We start from the raw sequence: 21,669 nt of genomic DNA, 5'->3' as shown, positions 1-21,669 counted from the left end.
AAGTACCTGGGGACCTTTGGTTAGTTACATTAACATTGAATTCATTTATTAGATTAAAAATACAACATGTGGACTCTTTGATCATTTGCTAAAGTGTGTATGCATTTCTGCATATTTTTACTCATTCTGCTACTAATAAAGCAAATAGCAATGATTATCAACCCTATCAGATCCAATGTTCTCTTCTGTAATAAATACTTTATAAGTCTCCTTAACCATTTTGAAATCGTGTCCAGGTGCTATTGTGTGAGAGGGATAAAATGAAATGGTGAAATGTGTTCACCTCCATTTAGAATCACTGTGAACTATGACTAGAAGATGTGATTACCCTGAATGGCATTGTCAATCATTAACGATACTGTTTCCAAAATGAACAACTCTGGTAAAGCTCTAATACTTCAAAGTAAAATCTTCCCTCACTTTAAACTGAACAAGAGTAGAATTTCTAGAAAATCAGAGTATGCTAAGATAGTAAAAATATATTTTTTGGATGTTTTCTTGTGCCAATTTACTTTCAGGCGAGTGAGGACCTATTGCATTATTGATTTTAATTCCTTTGACTTTCCTTTGCAATTTCCTTGAGATTTGGCTGAGAATTTGGGACATTGTCTTAAATATAGTAGGTCCTCAATTGATGGTTATTTGTGTGTTAGTTACTTTAGAGCATGAACATTTCTGTTTTATTGGGAGTAACAGAATGACAGCTGAATGCAACTGAAATGGTTGTGGTTGTCATTCTCAATTAGAAGGAGGGCCAAAAGTCTAGTCTATCTTGCCTTTTCTTCTTTTTCCAATTTACTTCAGTAGAAATGCTTTTGTAAAGGAGCAATATATAGGACTTGGCACAAATACTGAACTCTGTAGCCCTTCAGTGAGAAAATTGGAAACTGGCAGAACTATCACAAGGAATTGCTAACCACAAAACTTGAAAATAAATATTCTCCTCTTGGTCCATGAACTCAATGGAATAATTGATATATGGTGTTCACTGTGAGTTTCTTTTCTGGTAGTGCTAATCAGCTTGAACCAAGCTCCTCTTTGTCTTCCTCAAATTGCCAATGGCACTGATATGAGGTGATTGACTTGAAGCAGTCAAAGAAGATCTCATCAAACTCATCAAAAATGTCAAGGTCATAGAGTAGTTTTGCAGGTGTGATCTGAAATATTATATAGAAAGGTAGAATTTCAGAGCCAGAGATTTTTCACATTCTGACATAATACATACAAACCAAATTCATAGATGGTAGTATAAATACTGGACATTTTAGATTATTGTTCCAAAATCATGCTATGAAAATATGATCACAGTGAGACAGCTTTCCAAATTTTGGAAATCTCTCTAATAGAAGTAGTGCATTTCCCCCAACTCATTTTGTTTCCAGAAACCTCATTAAGATCAATAGAATGATAGAGAAGTCATGGGATGCCATTTTTTCCCCTTCACACTTTAATAAGAAACATCTTCTTCCTTTTTCTCCCTTTCCGGTGAGGTTGTCTATAATTCTCCAATTCTTTTAGCACATCTGAAGCCCATCTTTCAGAGGGCTGGTCCCTTGCTCCATAATATGCAGGCTTAGCATTTCACTAGGACACTTGAGCCCTGCAAAAAGAGTTCTCTGCCCACACTGAACTCCTGCCTGCTCGTGAGGTCCATCCTGCAGAGACTTCTCCTGCCTCCTTCCCAACTACTCTAAGCACCAACTTACCCCACGCTTGTAATTTAAACGGTAATTTACAAAGGTTGTTACTCTAAGAGTATGGCATGTGTTTACTGAGTTCGCTCTAAGATGATCTATTTTTTTTTAAATAATGTTCACATGTAATGCATAAACATAGATTAATAAAATTCTAGAGTTGCTTTAGGCAGTTTTTCATTTAGAAAAAAGCACATGTTTAGAAAATAAAAAGTTTATTTTGTTTTTTAATTATGACCAGACCTGTCCTTTTCTCACTCTGAGAAATAAAAAGCTTAAATAATCCCATCTTTGATCTGTGCTCTGTGACAATAACAAATCCTTTAGGCACACTTATCTCTTCAATAAGGACTTTTTTGGTTTTCAGAGCTCTGGCGATCTATTTTCTAAAATGTTTCCACGTTCATTTTTCTTTCTATGATATCCTTGGTATTCTGGTGATGTCTCTCTCTGTCATCCACTGCTATTGGGAAAGGTGAAGGGGTGGAGACAGGGAAGATGGCTGTGGTTGCTGGGCTGGCAGGTATGACGGCGCATCCCAGAGCCCGTTTATCCCACCGTCTGGTGCTGGTGCTAGAGGAATCTGCCCATCAGAAGTGATCTTTTCTATTGTCCCTATTCATAATAAGCAGAGTGTCATTTAGATCTGGGAGTACCTTATTCTAGTTATAAGAAACCAGTGAGACAAACTGTTTATTGCACTGAGTTCCCTAAATGCTTTTTATCTGCTAGCTCCTGCTTGTGCTGTGTGGTTCCTTTCCTAAAGCTGAGGAGAGAGAGAGAAACAGATCCCATTTGTTACAAGTGATTAGATCCAAAGACTGATTCTTCTCTTTACTTCTCTACCCTGAATTTCATCATCTGTAAAATGATACAATAATCCATACTTCACTGAATTGTAAATGTGAAAATGAAATAGTACTGCATATGCAAAGCACTGAATATAGTCACAAGCAGATAATAAGTCCTCAAACTATAGCTGTTATTATTAGTCAGACCTAAAGACTAGATTATTATCATCTTTCTTAATAAGGATCATGAAATATAGCCAAATCCCTGAGCAAATCAGAGGTGACATTTGTTCTAGCCCTCAGCAGAGAGGAATTTTGTGTCCAAAAATTTAAAGAATTTTGTAGTCTAGACATCTCAATCTCAAAATGTACAGAGCTTTGTATACCCTTTCTCAGAACTCAGGAAGGAAAAGATATGTGGATATAAGTGAACAAACAAAAACATAGAAGAGGCATCATTTTAAAAATAGCCACTCACTTTATGACAACATTGCAGATTTTGATGTCTTCTGGGTTTTCACAAATTTCTTCCCATAAGAAGGCTCAACCATTTTATGTTTAAATGAAGAAATGAAAGAAACACTTTGACTTTTGTTGCCATTGCTTTTGGTGTTTTAGGCATGAAATCCTTCCCATGCCTATGTCCTGAATGGTAATGCCTAGGTTTTCTTCTAGGGTTTTTATGGTTTTAGGTCTAACATTTAAGTCTTTAATCCATCTTGAATTAATTTTTGTATAAGGTGTAAGGAAGGGATCCAGTTTCAGCTTTCTACATATGGCTAGCCAGTTTTCCCAGCACCATACATATGTAACAAACCTGCATGTGTGCACATGTACCCTAGAACTTAAAGTATAATAAAAAGAAACACTTTGAATAGATATAAGAAAATGAAGAATTTACTGTATTCAGTTGAACAAAAAGTTAAGTCCACAGCCAAGAAATATGATTAAGAGATATATTTTTGTGGGCAAAGACTCTTAGTTCAGTATGCTTATTAGTAATACACACACACATATGCACACACACATACACACATGTAAAATGAGCATATTCTATTTTATTTTGAGAAAAGAATAAAAATCACAGTTAAAAATGTATACCAAAGTATTTACCTCTTTATTTTAATCAAGTGATTAGAAAATACATGAAAAAGTAATACATGGGGCAGATAAGTGTGGTGAAAAGAGAGTTGCTTTGGATTAGAGTTGAGAATTCTGGCCTCATTTTGAGTGAATTGGGTGTTATTCCAAACTTATATGAGTGTTAGCATTCCCGTGTGTGTGAGGATTGCCGACCTGCGGGGATGGGTGAAGTGGAGTGCCTGGCCGCATCAGTTGTGCCCACTCTGTGAACATGGACTTTAAGGTCGCTCTTCGTATGTGGTTTGTAGCAATATCTGTTTAGGGTTTATTTTCAATTTGTTTTGGTCCCAACTTCCAAAGATGAAGAAGGCAGTTCCCAGGGCTTGCTAGGCTAATAGACTTTTAATAGCTCAATATTCTAGTTGGATAAATGTCAGCATTTGGAGAAAGGATGCCGGTGTTCAGTTGCTCTTTGCTAATCCACTCTATTACCCTTCCTCAAGGGAAAGATGGGGCTCTGTGGCAATCTCCAGCACCCCAAACCTGTTCCACTGAAGCCTTCTCTGAATTTTTTGACAGTACTCACTTCAAAAAATAAGATTAACTCACATGTGCCAACATGGACCTATCTCAAGGAAGACAGAGAAATTTATACTTTTTAGCTAGCAAAATATTGGACCATTTCAATTAACATTGTTTCTTGTGCACCAGTATGTTGAGCTAACTCACTTCGCCAACACCCAGTTTGCTATTTATGGCCTTGGTTCCACCCATGAGAACTCATTATTATTCCTCTTTCCTAACCGACTGCAGTGTAGTCCCAACGTCTCGTGGTGTTTACTCCATTGCCTTGTACCACTCAAGATGGTGTTGCAAAAACATTCCTTCTGCTCTACCATCTGTCTTGTGTTTCTTTTCTTTTATAGACTCCCAAATCTGGCTCTCTTACCCTTCTAATAATCTTTAAATTTTAGAATATTTTTAGATTTACAGAAAAGTGGGAAAACTAGTACAGATAGTTTCCATATACCCCTTATCCAGTCTCCCCCATTGTTAACATCTCACATTATTGTGGTATGTTTGTTAAACCAAAGAAACTGAAACTAGTATACTACCATTAACTCAGCTCTAGACTTTATTTGGATCCAAAGTGTTTATGTTTTGTCCTCTTTCCTTTCCAGGGTCTCCTCTACCAGGCCACCACATTGCATTGAGTTGCCACTTCTCCCCAGTTTCCTCTGATCTGTGACAGTTTCTGTCTCTCCTTGCTTTTCACAACCCTGTGAGGCCTGAGGATTACTAGCCCAGTGTCCTGCAGAGCATCTCCCAGTTAGGGTTTGTCTGATGTTTCACTCACGATTAGGACTGGGAATATGGAATTTTGGAAAGAATACCAGAGTCATGAACCCCTTCTCATCACATCATATCAAGGGGTGCCTCATATCCACGCAGCGTCACTGAGATGTTGGTCTCTATCATGTGGTTAAGGTGTGTTTGCCACGTTTTCCCACTGTGAAGTCAAGTTCCTATTTTTCCTTTCTGTGTTCTAGTCTTTGGACGCAAGTCTCCAAGGTGTGCCCATCTTCACAGGGCTACCTCCTTCTTTAGAAAACTACTAACACAGTGCACCAAGAGTATCAAAACAACATTTACAGAAATTTTAAAATGCATAAAAGAAATAAATGAAAAAAGTTCAGGCTGCCGTTCTTGTGTTTCCTCTTCCCATTTCCTGTTCAACTCTCATTCAGAGCACACACATGTTCTAACTGTTAGCAAAGTGTACATACATGTCATTGATAATTTTTTTCTGTACATTATGTCATAAGCATTTCCAATACTGATAGACTGATCTTTACTTTTCATAATTTGCTTCACCTTGTTAAGTTTCTGGACATTTAGATTCTTTCCAATATTCTCTATTTCAACTAATGCTTGGTGTAGTCATCTTCACATATGTAATGCTTTACAGAATTATTGTTGCGTAGGATTAATTTGCAGACATTTCCTCTGACGTATAAAGAACACAAATTAAATGCTGAATACATGTATTATTATCTCCTTTAATTCCCAAATTTCATTGCAAATCCAAAATAAATACCATGGACACTCTTGTTTCCCTCTTGCTGTTAGTTTTTTCTGGGCTACTTGCTTTTCTGAATCGATGTGATGATTACAACTATCCCTGCTAATAGCTGTACTCACACTGGTTTTTTAATATTGTTATATTTTTCATTTTAACTTCATTATGGTTTGAACTAAATAATTTCAGCCTCTTCTACCTCAGGGAGTTGTGAGAAATACTGTTGATCTTTCTGTGGTTTGAAAAGCACCTGGAGCTGTTTGGAGAGGAGGTATTAAAACCATAAATTTGCAGTGCTGGCTGATGCTCAGGGGTGTGTGGTGCCAGGAGGGAAAGCTGCTGTGTGGGTTTCCATTTGGCAAAAGTCGGAATGGAGACCCAAACTCATGTAGGGCCTGGACTGGAAAATATTGCTCTGAGTTCCTGGTATCATTCACTAAATTTACAACACATCATCTTTGGAGATGTTTTCTCGTCCATTTAGTCCCCCCAAAATTATTGGGAGACTTAATGTGCCTGGCATTTTGCTAAGATTAGACATACTGAAGGTACAATGTCTTTAAGGAGTGGATAGTTTCTTAGGGTAGGAAGTAAATGACAACAAATAAAAAACAACACAATAGAAGGTAGAGGTAAAACAGAGGAGGGAGTGGTTAGCCTATTTTGAAATGAGTAAGAAAATACTTCCTTGAAATAGGTGGTGTCACAGAATAAGTGATATCACAGGATAAGTGGCATCACAGGATAAGGTGGCATCACAGGATAAATTTTGTAGGATAAATAGCAGTGTTCTTGGAATGAAGTGGAAGGATTATATGAAGGCATTCCAGAAGAAGAGATAGCTGATGCAAGATCATAAAGGTGAATAATGTCCTTGGGGAAACTGGAGTATATGGCAGATTCTAGTAGGAGATGAGAATGGAGACAAAGGCAAGAATAAAATCATATAGGATTTTGCTAAAGAACATGTGCTTTGTCCTGTAGTAGGAATAGGAAACATCTGAACCTTTCAAAGTACAGCTGTAGCCTGATAAGATTTATATGTTAGTTATATAGTCTTTGATGCAATATGAATTGGAGGGAAAAGGGGCTACAATTAGAGTTCATTTTGACAACTATTTTAATAGTCCAGTTGAAACAATGTAGGGAAGCCTCTAATAACCATATCTCAAATTTTCATTCTGTTTGGTTAAGAACACTGTTCATCATCTTTGTGTTAGTCATTCTTGCTGTTGTGCAGATTTCTTTGAGATTGTGCTTAACTCCTACAGATGTAGTAAATGAATTCTCAAGTATTTATTAATCATCCAATATGTACAAGCTATTATATAAGGTTTTTCCTGAGATTAGAAGGAGTACAATTCACCCTACAATTAACTGGCAAGCTTTTGAAACATGGTGGAGTAACAAGAAACAAACAAATATTTTAGAAATTATTTTTGCCTCCAAGGAGCTTGGCGTAACTGAGAAAAGCAAGACATAGCCACAGAAATAGAAAACACGACAGTTTATATTTTGCAAGTGCAGTACTTTGTTATATCCAATTACACAAAAGTGTGGAAAGAGAGAGCCGTAGGATTCAGTGGCTGAGAGATTACTGTGGGTAAGTCCTGGGAGAGAGATAGGTCAAGCTGGGACTTGAGAGAGTGATAGAGCCAAACAGAGAGTCAAAGACAGAGTCGGTTTTGTTTTGTTATTAATTTTTAAATTGTAATTTGACAATTTATAATTCTATAAATTTATAGGGTACAAACAGAGGTTATAACTTATAAATATAATGTGTAATAATTAAATCAAGCTAGTTCATGTATCCATCCTCTCAAATACTTAACTTTTTTTGTGGTGAGAATATTTGAAATTCACTCTCTAGAAATTTAGAAATGGGCAATACTCTCTTATTTATATGCATCAAGCTGTGTGACGGAGCTCAAAAAAGGAAGAATCCTATGTCTTCTGTCTGACTGAGGTTTTGTACCCTCTTAACCGTTATCCCCTCATTCTCCTAATCCCCAGCCACTGTAAGCACCATCCTACCCTCTGCTTCTATGAGAGAGATTTCATTGACTCAGGTCATGTTATCAAGAAGACATTCAAGGGCCAGGCGTGGTGGCACACACCTGTAATCCCAGCACTTTGGGAGGCCGAGGTGGGCGGACCACTTGAGATCAGGAGTTCGAGACCAGCCTGGCCAACATGGCAAAACCCCATCTCTACTAAAAATACAAAAAATTTAGCTGGGCATGGTGGTGCGTGCCTGTGATCCCAGTTACTCGGGAGGCTGAGGCAGCAGAATTGCTTGAACCCAGGAGGTGCCGAGTCAAGATACCATCACTGCACTCCAGCCTGGGCAACAGAGTGGGACTCCATCTGAAAAACAAAAAAGACATTTAGGAATCTGGTTCCAGGCACACTGATGGAAATTTAGATTCTAGGCTCCAAGTACAATTTAGTAAAGTTCTACAATTGTGCTTGCCTTAGATTGCATTCACCAGAAGCAGTCCCTGAGAAGAGGATAAATGTGAAAAGGACCCATTAGGAAGTGTTCGCAGGGAAACCCATCAGGGGATCTGGATTGGAAAGGGAAGGAGAGATCCAGCAAGGGCACAGGATCCAGCGAAGTCTAGGGAAGCTGCCTGGTCAGGAAAAGCAAACTCTACCAGGGTCAGTCACTGGATCAGGGTCCCTTGATCAGTGTGTGCATTCTCAGGCAGGCTCCAGCCACCCTGGGCAGTGCTCCAACCTAGCGGGGCAGGTGCTGGCTATTAGGGGAGAAGAGAGCACAGAAGCTGGGGTGCTTCAAGAAGGCAGAAAGGTCCCAGGAGGTGTCCGTAGAGCTTGACAGCATCTGCTCACTGTCCGAGTCAAGCCCGGCTCCTGCTCCATTTTTATGGAGTTCCCTGCATTGCAGGGTGTTTGGAACTTATTGCTTAGCGAAACCCAAGCAAAGATTTCATCTTTCAGTTCTTCCCATTCGTCATTTGCCATTTTCCCTTACAACGAACGTGAATATTGTCTGAAACTCGAAGTCCTCCAAGAAATCCTCACCTTTCTTGCCTGCGGCCAGTTAAAGCGTGAAATATTTTGCTAGGCAAAATAGGGCTCATATTCACATTTTCAGGAGAGAGCTGTAAGGGTGAATTTTTAGTTTGCTTTTCTTTGAGTCCTGTTGCTATTCCTGACTGGAGATTTTTGCAGCGCTGAGCAAGACCAGAGGACCTTGTGTTCTCCTTTCCCTACAGAAAATGGCTTCTATTTCATAGGTCATGTCTTTTGCCTGCAGAAATTTGCAGAAATTATCTTCCAATTTTCAGAGCAATTTTAATTGGATAGGAATCACACTGTTACCAATGGTGAACCTCTGATTTCCTGAGCAGTGTGTTTTAAAACTTAGTTTTAGAATTAACTTAATTTTATTACATCTTTTTTTCAATGGAAGTCAAAATATGTAAGTTCACATCTAGGCGTATATAGTATGTGTAGAGTACATTGTGAGGGTGTGCAGGTACTGTTTCTTGGTTTCCCATTTCTAACATTATATCAGTTGGTTCTTAGTCATTTTTCGTATGTCATGCATCACAAATGGTACTTATTTGTTCTCCACAAAGCCATCTGGAAATACCAAAGAAATGTAATGAAGTAGATACTAAAATAGTGACATGGTCAGAAAATATGAGAAGAGGAAGGAAATTGAACCTGGAGTAGATGCTCTAAAGGCATCAAACTTATGCAATCGAACAGCTTAAGTTTGGAGTCCTAAATAGATTTTCTTCTGGCAAATACCCTTGTGTTTGGTGAGAGAATCTTTGACAGACCTTGGTGAGCACAGTCGGGCAATAGCTGCTTCTGAAACTCACAGCTCTGTCTCTTTGGGTCTCTGCAGATGCCATCAGGGCCTCAGTGGGAAATTTCTACAGGCTCTCTTTGTGCTTTCATCACTTTGTTCTTTGGAGGACTTATCGTCTTTTTACAGCAATTATCTGCTTGTGTGTCTCTCCCCTAACCCAGTCTGTGTTTTATTTACACCCAGTAATCTTTGTGGATGAAGGAATGAATGTTGAATGAGTAAAGGAAGGAAAAATAAAGGAGGTAAAATTTCACCGCCTCTGGTTTGCAGTCCATCTTTCTGCATGAGTCTCCCACCAATCCCGCACTTCCACTCACTCTCCTTCTCTGCCCTCTGCCCCGCGGTGCACTCACCTTGGCAGGGACAAGGCTAGTTCTGGGCTCTCCTCTCTCTCCTTTGCTACAGCAAGTCTATTGCTGGCCACTCTCCTGTGGGAAACATCTTCCTTGCTTTCTACTTGGAAAACAATCTAATGGACAATTTCACACTAATGTGTTGGTGCCTGCCAGGAATTGAAAATTTTATATGCATTTTAACAAGGACAAGTGCAGAAATTGATTTCTAATTATAAGAGTTAAGGCATCAGAAAATAAGCTATCTAGGAGCAGAGGCATCCTTGGAGCTGATGTTGCCTCTGAGATCCTGCCCTGCTGCAGGGTAGAAAAGAAAACTCTGGCTGTCACCGGAGTCCCTTCTCAGGGCTGGTTTGAGACTGGCTCCCTAGACGCCCTGCCTAGGTAAGAATGTCCTGCCATTCACAACTGGGTGACTTATTTGTGGGGACTAAATGCACTAGCTTAGGTAATGCATTTAATGCTGGCACTTAGTAAGGACTCGTTCAAGGCTTATTATTTTACTTTAAAAATATACTGAAAATATTTTTAAGTATATGGGACAAAATGCTTAATGTAGTCTCCAGGGACCATCACTAACAATCTATTCTCTAGTAGGGAATCATTAGAGATGGTGTTAATCTCTTGATGTCTTTTTCTGTTAAAAACCTGCCATGCAGAAAGTCTACATTAAATTTTCTAACCTGGGGGGCCAATTGGTAACATTTTAGTAGAAAACAGACCAATGCTCTTGGGCATTTTATTTTTTGGTTTTATGAGACCTCAGAGATGTACTACCTATATTTAAAATTCTTATATCCCATTAGTCAGTAATTTTTCTGGTTGAGAGAAACTGCAGAATGGCTCAAAAGTTTGACTTTTCCATGTGATTCAGCAAATCTTATGATACTGACTATAATAAAAAGCATCATTCTCATTGTACCATGGTGGAGAGATTGAAAGTTATTTTTTTAACAATTAGAACCTGAACAAACATTACACCAAGGGGACCCACGGTTACCTTTCAGGAGCCAATCTCAAGATTCTGGAGCTCCACGGAGCTGCCCCTGGAGGCAGCCTGGGCTCTGAAGCTGGGGAGGCGGGTGGTCTCAGCAGTTGCTTTGACTCCTGGGTAATCTGAATCACAAACCTGCCGGGGCCTGCATTGCAAGTCCTTTGCTGTTCAGTGCTTAGACAGGGGAATCGCTCTTTGGACATACTGCAAATCATCTCTTAATATGGATTTTCTGGGCTGAATCCTGATTTGCCATGCAGGACACGCAGCCTGAATCTAGTCCCTTCATTTTTTTATTTCCACAAATGGCCTTGCCTGGCTTTCCTTCATGATGGCTTTATCGGGTTGTGTTTTTATCTCTTTATTGTAACTCATTCTTCCCACTTTATCTGTGCCTTTCAGTTAAGCGGTCTTTTAGCTTATTTTTTATCTTGTTTGGTCCTTTCCCTTTTATCTGCACTTTCGATGAAAGACAGAAATGGCAATGCGTGGGAAGCAGTGTTGTGAAGACGGCCGATTTTCTCAGCGGGGTGGACTTGCTGCTTCTGGTGGGTGCTGGCGAGGCCCAGACTGTACCCAAGATGTCGTCCTGATGGTCCTTACTCCCTATTAGTGTCCTAGAGCTGCTGGCACACAATACCAAAAGCTGGGTAACTTAACAGAAATGTGTTGTCTTGTAGTTTGAAGTCCAAAGTGAAGGTGTCAGCAGGGTTGGTTCCCTCTGGGGGTTGCAAGGAGAGGTCTCGCCTAGCTTCTGGCAATTTCTGGCAATCTTTGGCCTTCCTTGGCCCGTGGAAGCATCAACCCAACCTCTGCATTCATCTTCACATGGCGTTCTGCTTGTATTCATGCCTGTGTCAGAATTTCCCCTTTTTATAAGGACACGGTCATATTGGATTAGGGGCCACCGTATTCCAGGATGACTTCATGTTAACTAATTGTATCTGCAACAGCCCTATTTCCAAATCAGATCAGGTTGTGAAGTACTGGAGGCTAGGACTTCACCATAGGAATGTTGGGGGACACAATTCCACCTGTAACATCCCCAAACTTGGCCATCTGGGAACATTGCAGCTTTTTAGAGAAATGCCATCCAATACTGTCATTGCTGTCTATGTTTGAAATGAACGCACACAGGGAGTCTACAGTGTAGGCAGGAGCTTGCATTCTCTTTCTGGGAATGCTGATGCGTTCTAGGGAAGAGGCTTCTGTTTCTATTCTGCTTGAAGCTGCCTGACAGCTCAGTTCAGTGTCCACCACGACTGTCTTTTTCACTTTTTGGCTGTCACAGCCAGAACTATGAGGGAGGCAAAGGCATCCTTGGAAAATTCTGCCTTTTGTGTCTGTGTTTCTCCTTCTGTCCTCAGCACATCCTCCCACACTGCATGCCCTATGAGCTTCAAAATGCCATTTTTCCACTTTCTGGACTTTGTTGCTTGCTTGTAACTGGGAATTTGCCTTTCTATTTCTTTTGCTTGCTTATTTTTGAGAACTTTATCTCAGGCACTTTAGGAGACCTCCTTAGTCATCATGCAGTCAACATTTCATTTTGCATTTATTTGGGTGACTAGTAAGAGTTTGTAGAAAAGTTCTTAATTGAGCATATTCATAGTCTAGACACAGTTGGGAATACATGAAACTACTGGAGCTACTACTATCATCATTTCTAATTAGCTAGTGTAATAATAGTGCTCCTGCAGATGGCTTAGGGCAATGCTGGGCTGTTTAATTTTTAGTCTGTTTGAAGCATCGTAAGAACAAGTTATCGTCTCGTGCTTTAGAAACCCTGGGGAGAGGTCTGACTGAGCAGGCGCTATTGATTTGCACTTGATCTGCACCTAAGAGATGGTTGAACAAGGAGAGTAGATAGGCTCACTCAGCGATGGTGAGTAGACAGGGAAGGGCAGTGGACTCCTGGGGGCACAACACACATTTTTTTTAGGGACAAGCAGAAGAAGAGAAAGCATGAAGGAGATAGCAGAGGGAGGTCAGAAAGGAGAGAGGAGAGGCAGGCAAGTGCAATGTCACAGAAGCCAAGGGGTAGAGTATTTCCAGGAGGGCTGGACATCCAGCATTCAGGTCAAGAACACTGATGACATTTGCAGTCTTGGTAGAAGGGTGGAAATGGATGCTCGATTGTGTCGAAGCACACATGGGAAAGGGTGAGGCCGAGCAGGATGGGAACCCACTCCTGGAATTTTGAATGAATAGGGAAGAAGAAACAAGGACTGGATGGCGCCAAAAGGTCCAAAGTTGGTTTTCAGGAATGGGAGAAAGATCCCGTTCAGAGGTGAGAGAGAGAACAGTCCACTTAGAATTGGAGGTTAAAGATGCAGGAGAGAGTTTAGCATTTGTGGTGTTCTGGCATGAAAAATGTATGAGCTTTAAAACCAAATTAGTTTGTTGCGTTTCTGATTCTGTTCTTTGCCAGCTCAGCTCTTTGGGAAAGCTACTTCAGTATATATATTTTTTCAACTGTGAAACAGGCACATTAATACTGATTGGATGTTATTGTTAGGATTAGAGATTGGGTGTGTGAAGTACCTTTCACAAGCAGGGACTCCAATTTAGGTTCCTTCTCTTGCTTCTCAAATCTTGTACTAACAAATACTTTTTTTTTTTTTTTGAGTCAGAGTCTTGCTCTGTCGCCCAGGCTGGAGTTCAGTGGTGCGATCTCGGCTCACTGCAAGCTCCGCCTCCCAGGTTCACACCATTCTTCTGCCTCAGCCTCCTGAGTAGCTGGGACTACAGGCGCCCGCCACCACGCCCGGCTAATTTTTTGTATTTTTAGTAGAGACGGGGTTTCACCATGTTAGCCAGGATGGTCTTGATCTCCTGACCTCGTGATCTGCCTGCCTCGGCCTCCCAAAGTGCTGGATTACAGGCGTGAGCCACTGTGCCCGGCCACAAACAAATACTTTTAAAGCTTTTTTAATGGAAGTTTCAAACATATACAAAAATAGGAAGAATAGCGTAATCAGTTCCCCTGTGACCAGTATATAGCTTCGCCGACTATCAAGTTTGGGTCAGTGTTGTTGTTCTCTATTTCTCACACTCTCTCTTTCCCTTGATTAATTTGAAGCAAATTCCAGCCATTAAGTCATCTCATCTATAAATATTTTAGCCTGAATCTCAAAAGATGAGTTTTCTTTTTAACATAAACATGATACCATCATTACCTTCACCCCTCACAAAACAGCAATAATTTCTTAAAATTATTAAGTGTCTACTTTGCATTTCTCCAGCTCTATGAATTTTTCCTTTTCAAGTTCCACACATTGTTACTGTGTAATACCTCCCTTTAACCTGTAGGTTTATTCCTCTCCACCTTTCATTTTTTTGTTGTTGTTGTCACCTTGAGTTTTTCATATTCCCATGGGCTGCTTTCCCATGGTGGCATTTGATAGGTTTCTCTGCTCTTTGCAGTTCTGTAAGTTGGTGGTTAGATTTGGAGGCTTGATTAGCATCAGGTTTGATTATTTTGACAAGGCTATGACTTCCAAGGTGGTACTGTGGAAACATAAATGGCATTTGTGAATTTGCAGACACTGAGGATTGTTGCCTAGAACTATCAATTCGTTTAGGCATGACTAATACTATTTTAAATATATTTCTTAATATTAGGGTCATTATAGATGTAAATCTCCCCCCAAATCAATAAAAATACATGCACATTGAGTGCAAAGTGAATTGCAAATTAATTTTTTCAAGTGTTTAAAGTCAAAAATACAGTTTTATTTTATTAGAAAAATTTTTTTAAAAACTTTTAGGTTTGTGGGTACATGTGAAGGTTTGTTGCATAGGTAAATATGTGTCACAGGGGTTCATTGTACATATTATTTCATCACCCGGGTATTAAGCTCAGTAACTAATAGTTACCTTTTCTGCTTCTCTCCCTCCTCCCACCCTCCACTCGCAACTAGACCCCAGTGTCTGTTGTTTCCTTCTTTATGTTCATAAGTTCTTATCCTTTCGCTCCCATTTGAAAGTGAGAACATGTGGTATTTGGTTTTCAATTCCTGCATTAGTTTACTGAGGATAATAGCCTCCAGCTGCATCCATGTTCCCACAAAACATATGATCTCATTCTTTTTTATGGCTGCATAGTATTCCATGATGAATATGTAACACATTTTCTTTATCCCATCTGTCACTGATGGACGTTTAGGTTGATTTCATGTCTTTGCTATTGTGATTAGTGCTGCAGTGAACATTCATGTACATATGTGTCTTTATAGTGGGATGATTTATATTCCTCTGGGTATATACCCAGGAATGGGATTGCTGGGTCAAATGGTAGTTCTGCTTTTATCTCTTTGAGGAATTGCCATACTGCTTTCCACAATGGTTGAACTAATTTACACTCCCACCAACAGTGTATAAGCGTTCCCTTTTCTCCGCAACCTCACCAGCATCTGTAATGTTTTGCCTTTTTAGTAATAGCCATTCTGACTGGTATGAGATGGTGTCTCATTGTCATTTTGGTTTGCCTTTCTGTAATGATGAGTGATATTGAGCTTTTTGTCATATGCTTGTTGGCCACGTATATGTCTTCTTTTGAGAAGTGTCTGTTTGTGTCCTTTACCCACTTTTTCATGGGGTCGTTTTCCTCTTGTAAATTTGCTTAACTTCCTTATAGATGCTGGATATTAGACCTCTGTCAGATGCATAGTTTGCAAATATTTCCTCCCATTCTTTAGGTTGGCAAATTTTTTATCCAAAAAATATTGATTGACTTTTCTACTTTATGCCAAGCATGGTTCTAGGTGCTAAGTACAGAGCAGTCTAAAATGGTCTAGCTATTCAAAAGCTTGGGTTTACCAAGCTGACAGTAAAATGACTCAGGGTTTTGTGAAGTTGGTGAGGGATTTTGCAGAGCTGCTCAAACTGCATGCAGAACTGTTGACCAGTGAGGATGGTGAGGAGGACAGGTCAGTAGCCAGGGAGGTGCTAGTGGGCAGGGGCAGTGGCATGATGTGAAGATGTACCCAGCAATGTTTGGGGTACCCAGGGCATGAGCAGTGGTTGGAAAAGTGATGAAGCACTGAAATAATTTCCAAGGATGATTTGTGGTCAAGCCAGAGAAGCCACATGCAAAATAGAGAATATTTAATCATGATATCCTGCAATAAAAATCATGGGAAAACAACACAGTCTATTCAATGTTTATTCTAAGTATTAATACATAGCTACATATAAGTATAAGCTGGTTTTCATTATTTGTATTTGTTTTATTGAAATCAAATTTTTTTCTTCCCAATTAACTACGACATTTTGGTCTGTTTCACGTGAATCCACTTTCCAATTCCAAGTTCATCAGGATCCCAGGGTTCTCTTGTTTGTGTGGGCTCTTTCTGGCAGTTCTTTTCAAGGTCATTTTGAGCTGCCTTCCACTGAGCTTTGCAGGAAGAGCCTGTGGTCTGAGAAGCCACAAGCAATATCTGAGGCAAGGCAGGTTTGGCCGACGTCGTAATAGGTCTTGATTTTCATCTAACACCAATCAGTTACTCTGTTTGTCAGGAAAGGTTAATCAGGGGCTACTCTGAGCTTCTGAACCACCTGGCTCTAGGGTTGGGAACCGCTTCTTTCACCTCCAGGCTGAGTCTATTGAGAGGCGGGTCTAGGTCCTCACATGGAGCCTCTGCTGTAACCTCCCTGCACTTTGCTCCCCAAAGACAGCTGCATCCCCTCTAGGATTTTCCCCATTGCTTCCTGCATTGTCCTTTGTGAAAATGCAGACACGGCTATGAGTAGACCCCTGTTTCTACCTGAGTCGGCAGGTTCACGGGGGCCTGAGAGCATGGTTTTGGTTAGATAGGCGGACAAAGGAAGCTCCTGAGATGGGACGGGGCAGCATCCAGAGAGAAGAAGAAGAAAAACACAAAACAGTTGTGCGTGTGAGCACTGAGGACACGCATTCACGCTGCCTCTTACTTCCCAGGGACCAGAAGGGCTCACATGAAAGTCGATTTCTCCTTCTTTTTTTCATTTATGTTCTTTCATTTCTCCACATGGTGTGCTAGCATCTGATTTTATGTTGTCACGCATTTCCTTCTTTTCTCACGTCTTCCTTTCCCTGTTTTAATTTTTATTTTAATTTTCCTTTTGTTTCTTTTAAGCTTTTATTTCCTTTTTTCCCTTTTTTAATGAATTTTCTTCCTTTGCTTTTCTTTCTTCCCCTTTTCTTGTGTTGCTTTATTACTTAGAGACGAAATGTTTTCCGGGTGTGTGTTATGTGGGTAAAGTGCTACCTTTGGTAAACGGTTGTACAGAGGAGAAAGCTGGAGTGCTGTGGTTTTCTTTTTACAACATTTTGACACATGGAACCGCATGCTGAAGATGAGAAGCTAGTTTTTGGTGTGGCTGAAACTATCGTAGACATGATATTCTAGTTCAATAGATGGCAAATCTTACTGCACTTTAGACTTGCTTTCATTCTCTCTTTCGAAATGTGACATCTCTCTTGTTTCTCTGTCTCCTTTCCTTCCTTTTTTTTCTCCCTCCTTTTTTCTTTTTCTCTCTTCTTTTTCTCCTTCCCTCTTTCCTTTCTCTCTTTCTCTATTTCTTTTTTCTTTTGTTTGTATGCCAAGACAATGGCTCCTGGGCCAGTCCTGAGTGAAACTGTCACATAGTTGAAGTGACAGATGACTTCCCACTTTTTGCATTTCTCCCTTAGTGCCAGAGAGTTTTGTGACATCATTACTGCCCAGGCCTCACTCTACTGAAATAGCAGGTCAGGATTTGTTGGCATTAGTGATGCCATCAGAAGAAAGAAGGTGTTCATCACTAATAAATAGATCCACTTGTTACCTTGCTGGGTTATCTTAATTTTAAGAAATAATTACCACAGTTTATTCTTTAGATCAGGTTCCCAAACTTTTTGGTCTCAAGACCCTTTTATGCTATTTTAAAAATTACTGAAGGCCCTCAGGGAGTGTTTGTTTATGTACGCTATATCTGTCATGTTTACTGTATTAGAAATCAATATTGAGCAAAATTTAAAACACAAGAATTTTCGAGCATGCATACCACTAGCTGGCAGAGCCTCTGGAAATATCTACTGTATACCTGTGAGAGAACTGGAGTGAAGAGGGGGAATTTCATCTCATTATCACCAGGAAAATAGATTTGAACTTGCATATCCCCTAAAGGGACACAGAGATGCCAGGGCCCCCAAACACACTCTAAGGACCATGGACTTAGATATTTAGTGACAATTACTGAGTACTTTATGCTAGGAATTCCAGAAATGGTGTGAGGAAGGTGGGAGAATACTGGTGGACTTTCATGGTATCAAGAATTGATACCACATGTGGGGCCCTACTCTACCCATGTGTAAGACAACCCTGTATATCTGAAGAATGAGATCATGTGTATATTCAGTGAGAATGATTTGGTATCTTTTTCATAACTGTCAGAATCTTAGCCAGAATGATTATAACCTGAACATTTGATACTGTAGGTCAGTGTCAGAGACACCAGCCCAGCATTGTTGCCTAACAGTCTCTTTGTAAAATTCAGCCTCTTGATATGATACCCAGAAAAACACCAGGGGTTTTGGCTGTGTTTCTCACTACATGGTTAACCAAGTAACACTTACGGAACTATGTGTGAACAATCATATCCTCTTTTCTATTTATCTCCCGGACTTAAAAACAAAAAACAAAAAACAAAAAAAACCCTTTGTCTTACAAGAATGTGTCATTCACGACTGGGCGCGGTGGCTCATGCCTGTAATCCCAGCACTTTGGGAGACTGAGGTGGGCGGATCATAGGGTCAGGAGATTGAGACCATCCTGGCTAACATGGTGAAAGCCCGTCTCTACTAAAAATACAAAAAATTAGCCGGGCGTGGTGGTGGGCGCCTGTAGTCCCAGCTACTCGGGAGGCTGAGGCAGGAGAATGGCGTGAACCTGGGAGGTGGAGGTTGCAGTGAGCCGAGATCACACCACTGCACTCTAGCCTGGGCGACAGAGCAAGACTCCGTCTCAGGGAAAAAAAAAAAAAAAAGTAGTATAAAGAGGTCATTCACAACGGAAGAACTGTGTTAGGTAACATCACCAATTATTTTTATGATTAGGTATCTTCCAGTTGGGTGTCCCAAAATTTGACAACCTGGATCTGATCATTTGCTTCTTCTTTTCAGATAGTTTTGAGGCAGCTGTGCCATCAAATAGACACATTGTCTCGGAACCTGGAAAGAATGTCACACTCACTTGTCAGCCTCAGATGACGTGGCCTGTGCAGGCAGTGAGGTGGGAAAAGATCCAGCCCCGTCAGATCGACCTCTTAACTTACTGCAACTTGGTCCATGGCAGAAATTTCACCTCCAAGTTCCCAAGACAAATAGTGAGCAACTGCAGCCACGGAAGGTGGAGCATCATCGTCATCCCCGATGTCACGGCCTCAGACTCGGGGCTTTACCGCTGCCACTTGCAGGCCAGCGCAGGAGAAAACGAAACCTTCGTGATGAGATTGACTGTAGCCGAGGGTGAGTGAGCACCAGACATCTTCTGGTGTCAAACATGGAAAAAGCCAGCCCCGTGGGCTGGTCTCTGTTTTTATTTATGGTAAACATGTTCATTTAATGCGCATATTCAGCATTTTTTTAAATGGCTGAATTTAGGTGAGTTGGCCATTATTCTAGTATTTAGGGTTTCTTTATCTTGTGAATCCATCAATCACAGATACAGCGATAAAAATCTTTCCAATTTTCTTATCTGCCACCATCCTGAAACTTAAAAAGAAATTGGTAAAGGGCTGAAAAACATATGGTATTACCAGCCTTCAGGTTTCAGCTGTAGAACTCCTATCTTCCCAATTACATGAATATTTTTGATGGTGGTGATAAGGTGTTAGAATCCCCACATACCCCAGCAATACGAGACAGTGCTAGGTGGATATGGCTGAAGCAGGGCTGCGTTGAGTGCATTTCAGCAGGTGTTTGAGAATGCGGTTGCCAGTTTGCCAGACAGGAGCCTTTTTTTCTCTCAGTCTTTTTCAGATGTGGATGCAGAAACAGACTGATGTTGCATCTTAATATTACTAGGAAAATAGGTTTGACCTTGCAGATCCCCAAAAGGGACACAGGGATCCTCAGGGACCCCCAAACACACTATGAGAACCACTGACTTAGATCTTTGGTGACCATTACTGAGTATAATCTTTGTGCTGGTGAAATTGGCCTTTGGGGCTTCCACCTCCTCCAAGGCCCCCTCCAAGGCACCACACTATTTGTGTATTAGGCATTTGTCTTTTTTTGTCACAATGAAGCCTTTCATTGTGTTTCAGGACCTGCAAAACCTAGATCCACTTTGCATGAGTATGAGAAAAAGTAATTTCTTTCACTTACAGAAGCGCTAATATAGAGAGGCCCATATAGAGGTCTGTGTAGAGGCCTGCATTACAGTTGAGAGAGAGGAAGGCCATCCCAGGCTCTCCCGGCTCTGCCTCTGGGCCAGCTTCCTCACTGTCGGGACATGGAAGAGAAAATAATTTATTTTTACCTTTCACTTTCTTCTCCCTTCTTCCTTTCCTTCCTCCCTCCCCTCCCCTCCTCCCCTCCCCTTCCTTCCCTCCCCTACCTTCCCCCTCCCCTGCCCTCCCCCTCCCCGTCTCCCTCCCCTTCCCCTCCCCTCCCCCTCCCCTGCCCTCCCCCTCCCCGTCTCCCTCCCCATCTCCCTCCCCTTCCTGTCTCCCTCCCCTTCCCCTCCCCTGCCCCCATCCACTCCCCTCCCCTGCCCCCATCCGCTCCCCTCCCCTACCTCCCCTCCCTCCCCTCCCTCCCCTCCCCTCCCCTCCCTTCTCTCCCCTCCCTTCCCTCCCCTCCCCTCCCTTCCCTCCCCTCCCTTCCCTCCCTTCTCTCCCCTCCCCTCCCTCCCTTCTCTGCCCTCCCCTCCCTTCCCTCCCCTCCCCTCCCTTCCCTTCCCTCCCCCCTCCCTCCCCCCTCCCTCCCTCCATCCCTCCCTCCATCCCTCCCTCCTCCCCCCCTCCCTCCATCCATCCATTCCTTCCTTCCTTCCTTCCTTCCTTCCTTCCTTCCTTCCTTCCTTCCTTCCTTCCTTCCTTCCTTCCTTCCTCCCACTTGAGCAGGCCCCTTCCAAAGCACTGCACTATTTGTGTATTAGGCATTTGTCTCTTTTGTCACAATGAATCCTTAAATTGTGTAAGATTCCAGCCCCCACAAAACCTAGATCCACTTTGTATGATTGTGAGAAAAAGCGATTTTTTTTTAATTTACAGAAGTACAAATATAGAGGTCCATATAGAGTTCTGTGTAGAGGCCTGTATTACAGTTCCCTCCCTCCCTTTCTCCCTCACTGTCTTCCATCTTTCCTTCCCTTCCTTCCTTCTTTCACTCTGTTCCATTCCCTTTTCTTTTCTTCCTTCCCTTCTCCCTTCCACATGCTCTCAGCCAGCTAATTTACCTTTGACTTATGTTAGACTTGTAGAGCCAACGCTTGCTAGGCTTTGGCTGTCCCTTTATAGACTTTGCTCATATTGCAAACTGATATTTCTTCCTGTGTTGAAAATGAAGAAGAAAAGGTCTTGTATAAACAGAAGCCTCCACTATAGCTCTGTGTATAATAAGGAGAGCATTTTCAGGGAATAGCATCTTTTCATACACAATCACCTTGGACCACATCAAGCCTCCCTTGTTCCTCTAGGAACTGTGGTGAGACATGCATTGGACTTAGAATTTAATGAAAATGATGAGTGGTTGGTGAAATATTTGGGGGAGGAAAAAGTAGCAGAGACTCCTCATTTTAAATGTTGACTCTGTTCCTTCAGACACAGACAAAAAGAACTTCTTACCTAAAAATCCCTTGC

General features: G+C 41.3%; 1 protein-coding gene across 5 annotated transcripts in view; it reads left to right on the top strand.

The window, feature by feature from the left end:
* CD226 (CD226 molecule) overlaps positions 1 to 21,669 on the top strand; it is a 144,192-nt gene that overhangs the window by 68,570 nt on the left and 53,953 nt on the right. For all 5 annotated transcript variants that reach the window (XM_063795848.1, XM_016933865.4, XM_063795849.1 and 2 more), the window contains exon 4: positions 18,986 to 19,330. In XM_063795848.1, coding sequence (XP_063651918.1) covers positions 18,986 to 19,330 — 345 coding nt within the window. The remainder of the gene's footprint in view (positions 1 to 18,985; positions 19,331 to 21,669) is intronic.

The sequence above is a fragment of the Pan troglodytes genome, chromosome 17 (genome assembly GCF_028858775.2).
Source record: "Pan troglodytes isolate AG18354 chromosome 17, NHGRI_mPanTro3-v2.0_pri, whole genome shotgun sequence".
NCBI lineage: Eukaryota > Metazoa > Chordata > Mammalia > Primates > Hominidae > Pan > Pan troglodytes.
This window is presented reverse-complemented; position numbering and strand designations above follow the sequence as displayed.